The sequence below is a fragment of the Nestor notabilis genome, unplaced genomic scaffold, assembly GCF_000696875.1.
Source record: "Nestor notabilis isolate BGI_N333 unplaced genomic scaffold, ASM69687v1 scaffold8788, whole genome shotgun sequence".
Taxonomy (NCBI): domain Eukaryota; kingdom Metazoa; phylum Chordata; class Aves; order Psittaciformes; family Psittacidae; genus Nestor; species Nestor notabilis.
This window is the reverse complement of record NW_009940556.1, coordinates 4,886-14,238: the sequence shown is the minus strand read 5'-3', so window position 1 is coordinate 14,238 and position 9,353 is coordinate 4,886. Positions and strand designations below refer to the sequence as shown.

At 51.0% G+C, this 9,353-nt stretch overlaps 1 protein-coding gene across 1 annotated transcript in view; it reads left to right on the top strand.

Moving 5' to 3' along the window:
• Window positions 1-7,885, top strand: part of PDLIM4 (PDZ and LIM domain 4) — a 40,171-nt gene extending 32,286 nt beyond the window's left edge. Inside the window, exons 4-7 of the mRNA XM_010020417.1 lie at window positions 834-1,012; window positions 3,025-3,182; window positions 6,434-6,554; window positions 7,681-7,885. Coding sequence (XP_010018719.1) covers window positions 834-1,012; window positions 3,025-3,182; window positions 6,434-6,554; window positions 7,681-7,885 — 663 coding nt within the window. The remainder of the gene's footprint in view (window positions 1-833; window positions 1,013-3,024; window positions 3,183-6,433; window positions 6,555-7,680) is intronic.
• The last annotated feature ends 1,468 nt before the right edge of the window (window positions 7,886-9,353 follow it).

Here is a 9,353-nt window from a genome sequence, read left to right as displayed (position 1 = left end):
AACTGGAATTAGCCCCTCTCTGGGGAACGGGCTGCTGGTCACAGCCTGGAAGAGGTGGCTTGTGGCAAGATTAGCAGTAGGTACTGTTGGATTTATGGGTGTGCGTGGGGCTGACTAACAAAGCTATGTAAAAACACATAGGTAGTGTTTTATTTAAGGGAAATAATATGGAAAACTTGTGGTTTAATGGCATCTCATTTCCTGACATGAGGTCATATTTCCATAGTTTGCCTTGTGAATTAAAAAGCAAATGAGAATATGAAGACCAAGCTGAACCTTTGACCAGTGTGTTTCTCACTGAGCTTATTGTGGGACAGAACCTCCCAAAACCATGGATCTTTGTGGACAGAGGTAGTCGCAAATAAGTGAAAATACCAGAATTGGCCCCTTGGCTTCAGGTCTCGCCCAGCCTGTACCTGGAGCTGAGAGCTTGGGTTTTGTTGCTGTAAATCAGAGTGATTGCCCCAAGTCAGGAGAGCGATAACAGCTCTGGAGCGATGTAACATGAAATGAGAAGCAGACTCACAGCCTTTCTTCTGCGGAAATAACAAATAGGCTTTTACAGGAGAGTGAATGTGGAACACTTGGCAGTGGCTCACCGTGGGGGAACAGGCAAGTTCATTTGGTCCGAGACCAAGGAAAGCTGCAGAGATTCAGCAAGACTGAACTGCGGGTCAAGCCTGAGTTTTCCTTTTCCTGCTGCATATCTCTGTTTTCCACAGCATGTATAAAATATTACTACCACAAAGTGCACATCTCAGCGCAGCCCCTCTGTGTGTATCCTACTAAGAACCATAAAGCTCAAGGTGTTTCTGCTTTTTCTTCTCTTCCAGGACAATGGACCAGCCCAGAGCAGGAGGACAATGCCCCTTGTGGCTGGTGGCAGCGCCATGGACAACAAGCAGATGCTGAATGTGCAGCACCACCACCCGAACCGGCTCTATGCCAACAGCAGCTCCGAGTCAGCTCTGCCAAGCCAGCTGAGTGGCCTCCACATAGCTCCTGCCCACAGGTAGGGCGAGAGCATGGTCAGGCTCTGGGTTCCCTGCTGCAAACTCAGTGTCAGGGGGATACATTGTGCTGTGGCAGTCCTGGAGCCCCTGAGATCCTTCACCAGCTCTGTTGCCCTTCTCTGGACCCAGCTCCTCAATGTCTCTCAATATCTCCCAGAAGTTGAAGATGGGTGAAGGAGCTGGTTTTTCAGGTCTCCATAAGATCCTCCTATTGCCAATGGGGGTAGGTAGATTAGCAGCATCAGATCCAGTCCCCAGGATGGGATTAATGCCAGAGAGCATCAGAAATGTTGGTATCCTAGTTTTTCCAAAGTATCTGTGCAAGGCAGGATGGAGGGGTTTGCCCTCCTAGGAGTGGGGATTGCACCACCACGGACCCAGGAGCAAATGCTTGGTCTGGAGCTGGAGGTATTCACAGGGAAAATGAACCCCAGTAAATGGGGATGTTTATGAAGGTCCCATCAGCCCCGTGCAGCTGTGCGGGAGGCTGGGAAATAAAGAACACTCCAAGGAAAGAAGCAGCTTTTGTGCAGCCAAGAAGGCTTTGGGTGGAAGACTTGGGCTTTGAGACGGGCCAGGTTGTGGACTGCGGTGCTTGCGCATGGCTTAGGCTGCTGCTGATTTATGCTCCTCTAGACTGGCAACATATCCTTCAAGAAACCAATGTCTGCATCAATACAAAGAGCAAAGCGTTTGTGTTCAGCTGGGGAGCTCTCTGCCTGCACTAATTCATATTTCAGTGACGCTGCGAGCCAGCTTATTCCCTGCGCTGCTCCGGGGAAGTTAATGAAGTTGGAATGAAGGGATCTGCACAAAAAGTATGGAGAACAAAATCTCCTGTTTATCTCTGTGCAAGCCAAAAGGCAGGAGATCAGCTCAAGTGTTTGAGTAGAATTGGGGCAGAAGTGCATTCCCTTTGAATTTGTGCTTGATCGGGCTGGACAGGTCAAATCCTGCCCGTTTTCATTGAGGATGTGTGAACTGAGGTATGAGAGGGCTGTAGCAGAGGGGCACCAGAGGCTGGTTTTCTTTGTTTGAAAGTGATTTTTATTGCTTTTTCCTTTCTTTTTTAATATAATGAATGCAATGCTGGTTGAGAAAATGAGCCGTATGATGGCTAAAATCTGTGTGATGGGGGTTCAGGGCTCTTTCTACTTTTGTTGGCTTTATAATGACCTTGGTGACCTCCTCCTTAAACAGGAAAAGGAGCCCCTTCCCCCCAAGCTGCGCTGTGCTTTGGGGCCCCACTGAAGCACAACAGCACTTGAATTCACCTCTGCTCAGCAGGACACATGTACCCAGAATACTTTTGATTCCAGATGATGCTTTTCATGTTTTGCTGTATTGAGTGAACTGGAATCACAGTTTAAATGACTCTTTGTTGTACCCTGGTCATGCCACATACAGACAAGGAGCAGCATCAGGTCTGGATGCTGGAGGTTGGGGGACAGTTACGGGGCTGCTCTTGTGTCCCCTCCACCATCTCATTTTGGCTGTGGCTGTGCCTGGCAAATGGCTCTTTTCATGCAGTCACCTACAGGAGTGCTAACTTTAAAAGAGGCACTTGTGGGTGGAAAGGAGATTTGCTGTCATGCCTGTGCCCAGCAGCAGCACACGCTCTCCCGGTGCTGGATGTCCTGACAGGGGTACAAGGGGTGGCTGGATCTCCTGGCCCTACATAATTAAAGAAACTCATTGTTTTTCCCATTTTTCCCAATACATTCCATGTGTGGCACAGCAGTTGGCAGTGCTGGTAACAGCTGCCCTAGTTCCCGAAGGCATCTGGTAACTGGGCCAGCCCAAACTGTGTTGCTCAATCAGAGCTGAACAGGGAACAAGTTTAACTTCCCTGGCTCAGTGGCTGTTCCTGGGACAGGCACCTCCAGGCACAGAAACTGATGGGAACAGAGAGTGTTTAAGTGAATCTTGGGAATGTGGAATCAGTCCCTCACGAGCTGGCAGTCGCTGATTATATTTGACTTGATCCTTTCTTTCTTTTCCTTCAAAACAGCATTGACCCTGTGAAGTCTCTCCCACGGAACAGAAACGGGATTGATGTGGAGTCGGACGTCTACAAGATGCTTCAGGATTATGAAAAGCCCATTTCAGAGCCTAAGCAGTCCGGATCCTTCCGGTACTTGCAGGGCATGTTGGAAGCTGGTGAGAATGGTAAGGAGGTTGGCATCCATAGTGTGTCCCATCGAGTCCTCTACACCTCCCTGTGAATGGGGCTGTGGCTTGAAGCCATCATATGGTCCCTCTGCACACCCTTCCATGGTCCCACACCCACCAAGCTGCTGTTGAGGGCTTCACCTCCGTGTCCTTCTTTTGCTGAGGTCCAGAAGCTTGAAGAGCCTCTGAAGGACCCATCTACAAGAGCTGGTGGGGAGGGTTTGTAACCTCCTCTGCTTTGCGATTTTACCACACATCGCTTTGGTACTGAGGCAGCTCAGCTCAACATGGGAAGGTCTGAGCACCCTGTGAGGGTCCTGGATCCCTCCATCTGGGTGGCAGGTTTCAAACCAGGGCTTCAGACACTCACCATCTGGGGGCTTACCAGATTTTTTTTGTGGTTGACTTGAGCATCGTGTGAAAGTTGGGTTTCCAAATGGCTTCTGCGTGGCAGCTTTATTCCCAGGATCGCTTATGAAATGCAATGGCCTGAAGCAGTTGTGTAAGATCACCAGTGGAGAACCAGCAGCCTGTCTGAGTAAATGGCATTTGCATAAGGACGTGGGATGGTCCTCAGCAATGCAGGGATAGAGATCAGGAGCTCCTGGCTCACATCTCGCGTCTGTCACAGCTTCCTGCCTGTGTCGTTAACACAAGCGGGAGCCAACTCCAAGCATTAAGTAAGATCCCCAAACTATACATTTTAGCTTCTTTTTATTTGCCTTTCAACCTTAAGTCTACCGAGGCTTTTATGTTCAAACTCTCAGGCTTTGCTTTACAATCATTAGGGCAAGACTCTTCTTTCTGCTTCCTTCCAAGAGCCTCATACTCCGATCATGTGAATCCAAGAACTTAGATTTTATGGGAAAACACCAATTACTGGAAATCTCATTATGGAGCTGCAAGAGGCAGCGAGTCAGACTGCTGCACTTCACTTTCTGTGTATATAAAATGATGGCAAACCCTCTTTGACTAGAAGGATATTGCTTCTTGCTTCACAAGAAGCACGGTCGCAGGTAACTTCTGAGCATCAAGAGGTTCTGCCAATTCCAGTTTCCTCAGTGGTACTGAGGCATGTCTGCAAAGCACGAGATAGGATCAGCCTTGGAAGTACTGGGTGTAAATATTGCAGCCCCTCCTAGGCTGGCAGGAAAACTTGTGTTAATTACAGGCTCCAGTTGTACCTTCAAGTCCTTCACTGAGAGCAGCTTCCCGTGCAGTGTCTGTTGCACCCCCGCATCTCCTCATTAGGAGGAATAAACAGGACGTGCCTGTGTTAATCCCAATTAATAATGCTGTGAGACATGGGCACAGGGTGCCCAGAGAAGCTGTGGTTGCCCCATCCCTGGCAGTGTTCAAGGCCAGGTTGGACACAGGGGCTTGGAGCAACCTGACATAGTGGAAGGTGTCCCTGCCCGGGGCAGGGGTTGGAGCTGGAGGAGCTTTAAGGTCCCTTCTAACCCAAACCAGTCTATGGTTCTCTGATCCCTCCCTTCTCTGTGCCAGGGAAAGGGAACAAAATTGGAGCTTTGCTGATTTGCTCCTGCCTCCCCTCGCATCCTGCAGCCCTGCAACCCAGCACTGCCCTTTGGGAGGACAGGAGAAGAAGATGGTTGTGGCTGTGGAGGACAGAGAGGTGCCAGGACAGTGCCTGGACACAGGATCTGCCCCAGCCCATGCTGGTGTCTGCTCATCCTGGCAGTTCCTTGGCACCAGCCCATCCCTAGCACAGCATTATTGGGTTGTAGCCCAGGATGCTGCTGATGGGCATGAGCCAGCGTGGTGACAGGCTGGAGGGGTCCCCTCCCGGGGCTCTGCCACCCCCTTCCCTCTCGGCTGTGCTGGCAGTGGGGACGTGTGGCTGCGGGTACAGCCTGGCTCATGCCCTGGTTGTTACACACTGTTTATTCCATCGCGGATGAGAAATTATGTGAAAAGGCTCTCTCCTGGCATAAAACTCTGATGTTTCAGCCCGGTTTAAATCCCCAGAAGCATTTCCGTTGTTTTACAGCTCCCACCCCTCCTCCTTTTTCCTTAAGCCTAAAATTATACATTTTGGACTGAGTCTGCTTTGTGTTGTCCTTTTAAAGTCAAGATCTGCTCTCCTGAGGAGCTGGATGTCTCGGACAACAACCTGATTTATACAGAAGGTGTTTCTACTGGAAGCCACAGCTTCTTCAGCATCACCAGCCCCATCCCACGCCCTTAAAGAGTGAAGCTTCGTGCTGAGGATTTGGGGGAGGCTGGAGGAATCACAGCAGTTGTCTCTCTAGGTGCCCTTGGTGTGGGAAGGATGAGCACGGCAGCCACAAACGGGGGTGGTGATGGTTCAGATTGTGGAGTTAAAGCATCTCGCTGCTGTGCTGAGGACCATAAATTACTGTGAGGCCGTGGGCTAGTAAATAGAAGGAAACAATCCATCGTTTGGGAGGGTGGGAAGGAGCCCTCTCTGCTGGGCTTGTTTTGCTGTAAAACCTTTCGGGTTTTTCCTCTCCTTCCCCTCCTCTCTTTTCTAAGCAGCTTGTCCAAGTGCTCTGCCTGAGAGACAGTGACAGCTTAGCTGTTGAATGCTGGCAGATGAGCGTGTCCGGTCCAAGCACGCTGTGTCCCACCCTGCGGGACGCCAACAGCTTGAGCAGTTGTTTCGGTTTATTCCCAGCAAGGCAGGGGAAGGACTCGGCGAGGGAGCTGGCCTGGAGCCAGCCAAGGGCTGGGGGACCCCTGGGCTGGAGCAGCCCCACGCTGCTCCTGGGCAGGAGGTCTCACACGTGTCCCGGCTCTCGGCATCTCCAAACACCGCATTTTGTCTCAGGAAAGTGGGATTTGGTGGGAAATTAGTTCTTCTGGGTTTACTCACTTGGCTTGTGTTGGTGTCTGGACCAGAGCTATGGCTGGAGATGGGGTCTGCTCTGGGAGGGTGCCTGCGCATCCCAAGGGTGACCCGGGGGGTACTCACTAAATAGTCTAGCAGCCAAATTCATCTCTCACCTCTAGATTAAAGCTGCTTTGCCCTTGGCAAGGTGTATGAGCCATGCTTCGTTAGGATGAGCAGAGGTTCAACATGGTGTCCTGCAGTCATCCATGGCCCCAGATGCTGTCTGAATCTAGTTGGTCCCACTTTTTCATTCCTTCCAAGCCTGTTGCAACAGACAAAGACTCATTTGACTCCTTGTGAAAGAAAGAAGAAGAGAAACTAAAGCCGAGCGAGGACAGGTTCTCAGTGTGTGTCTGTTTAACATTCTTGGCAGGTGAGAAGCTCGACAAGCTGAGCAACCCCCGAAACATCAAGTCCCCAGTGTCCAAGCTTGGCGGGGCCATGTCCGGGCTGCAGATGCTCCCTGAGTGCACCCGCTGTGGGAATGGCATCGTGTAAGTGTCACATCCCATTGGAGCCTCCGGTCGATGGGGATGGGAACGCAGCTGGGTCGGGTCCTACCAGATGTGCGGGTCAGAGTTTGTAGCAGAATACCCTGAATCCCTTTCTGCTTTTTGCTAACCATATATAAACCTGGAATTGAGGAATATGGTTTGGCTTGTCCCTTTTAAGGGAATCTTGCAGCAAAACGGGGATGATTCATGGGATGGTTTCTGCCCTGCTTATCCTAGTAACTGCCCAGAGACTATGAATAGTGCTGGCACTCTTTCACTGCCTTGTGGAGGGAGAAACACTTTGAGGGTCAAGTAGAAGAGCTCTGTGGGTTATTTTTGTTTGTTTATTGAGGAGTTACTCTCCGATGGATAGATGCTGGGTCTGATTTCAGAGCATATAGGCATTTCCCTGCTTCATTGTGTTGTAATTTATGTTCTATTGTAATTTACTTCTCAAGCCAGATTTGCTGGCTGGGAGCCTGCTCTGCAAATGCTGTAACCATGTTCTTGCTGGTGCTGCGAGCTGAGCAGAGATGCTCCAAAAGCTTCAATGCCTGCATGTGTGCAACCCCAGCCCTGCCAGCAGTGCCTGGAGGGTGTTCAGATGCTGGCTTCTGATGCTCAGATCCAGCCTGAGCATAGATGTTGAAGGCTCTGCTTTGTATCAAAGTCCTGGAGTGATGCGGACAAATGGGAACAGAGCATCCCTTCCCACAGAAACATGTGCCTGGAGTGGGATGGCAGCTGGAGTGGGATGGAGCTGTGCCTGGAGATGGATGGCAGCTTTGGGTGGGCTGAGATGTTGGGATGGGAACCCATGATAACATCCTCACATGTCCCTGCATGCTGCTTTCCTTCACTTACTCCATTTTACTGGAGGGTGCTGAGGTGCTGGCACAGGGTGCCCAGAGAAGCTGTGGCTGCCCCATCCCTGGCAGTGTTCAAGGCCAGGTTGGACACAGGGGCTTGGAGCAACCTGCTCTAGTGGAAGGTGTCCCTGCCCGTGGCAGGGGTTGGAGCTGGAGGAGCTTTAAGCTCCCTTCAACCCAAACCAGTCTGTGAGTCTATGCAAAGCTGTTTGTGCTCATTGCTTCACCTCACCCGAGCTCTCCCCATCCCTCCCCAGGGGCACGATTGTCAAAGCTCGGGACAAGCTCTACCACCCCGAGTGCTTCATGTGTGACGACTGCGGCCTCAACCTGAAGCAGAGGGGGTATTTCTTCATCGAAGAGCAGCTGTACTGCGAGACGCACGCCAAGGAGAGGGTTAAGCCCCCCGAGGGATATGACGTGGTGGCTGTTTATCCAAACGCCAAGGTTGAACTTGTCTAAACCCGGGCTGAGCTGTGCAGAGGGCGGGCGCCCACCCACCGCCACCGGCTGCGCTGGGGCTGGAATCAACCCCGGTTACCAGAGCCCAAGTGAAAATGCCTTTTCCTAGATAAAACCGTTTACACTTGGGATCTCCGGGCGATGGTGTTGAGAGCATACGAACAGGTTTTTCCCTTCTTTTTGACACTCTGCTTTTTGGGTTGCTGCGGTGGGTATTAGTCTGTGCCATAAGCTTATCCAAGATCTATGTAAATATTGATTAATTCTCTACTCTGTTTCCTATAAAACCAGTATTCCCCCTTTTTTGTCACCCCTCTGAAAAAGCAAGGAAGATGTTTTAAAAGCTGATAGAAAATAAGGCACTTTAACAAATGAAGCTGACTCTGATATCCTGACATTTATCTCCTGCCCTCTGGCTGCCCCAGTGGTTAAAAGCCGACCCCCTGAGGAGTCTGGGATGTGGTACCAGTGGGTCGGGGTCCTTGGCTCATCCCAGCAGATGTGCTGAGGAAGAGTGGTCTCTTAAAACAGCAGTTGCTGTGCAATTCCTTGGATCAGGGCACTGCAGCGCGAGGGTGACATGGACCGATCCGAGTTCCCACACAAGGAGGCTTTTTCCTCCCTTCTTTCACTCCTAATTCAGTTGTTCTCTGTCATCTAATCCCCCCAGCACGCCTTAAAGGACACTGGAACAGCACGGAGCCCACCTCGGCTGTTCCACCTCCCTTGCTGCAGCCCCACTGCTCTCATTGCTTTGACTGTTCTGACTCTTCCCCATCTTTTGCTATGTTTTTGTAGCCCTTTATTTCTAGGTCCCAGACTGCCGCCATCCGGGTCTGCCTCCCGCTGGGGAGGTGCTGATCAAATCCCTCCCGGCGCTTAGGAAGTAACTGGAGCTGGTGAGCCCTGAGTCCACAGGCAGCAGGACTGGATTTATACCCGTATCCCAAGGCGCTGCTCTCAGCCAGGTCCGTCATCCACTTTATTTAAAGGGGAGATGGTTTTGAGGATCTTGGAATGTTGCTTTGTTGGAGAAATGCGGGGTTTTTTTCATGTTGGTGACTGGAGGAGGGAGAGTTTAGTCTCCCAGTTTAATCTCCCAGCTGCCGAGTGCCGATAGGAGCCGTGTGTTTGGTACCACAAGGTTACTTCTGCTTTGCAACAGTCTCCTTCCTCCTCCTCACTTGAGAGAGGGAAGATGTGGGGGAGAAAAAGGAATGTCTGTGCTCGCTTTCTTTCCATGGAAAAGGAAAATAAGAGATGGGGCGATGGCCAAAGCACTCCTTCCCCTCCTGGCGGGGGAAATCTGGGACTGGAGAAGGGTTTGGGGCTGAGCACACAGTCTCTTCCTACAAGTTCTGCACCCCAGAAGCGAGTTAGGGATTTTAGGGTGGTACTGGGCTATATCTAGACCTCTTCATGCAGTGCCTTACAGGGACAGGAGCTGCTCCAGCCTTGTTCCTGAGCA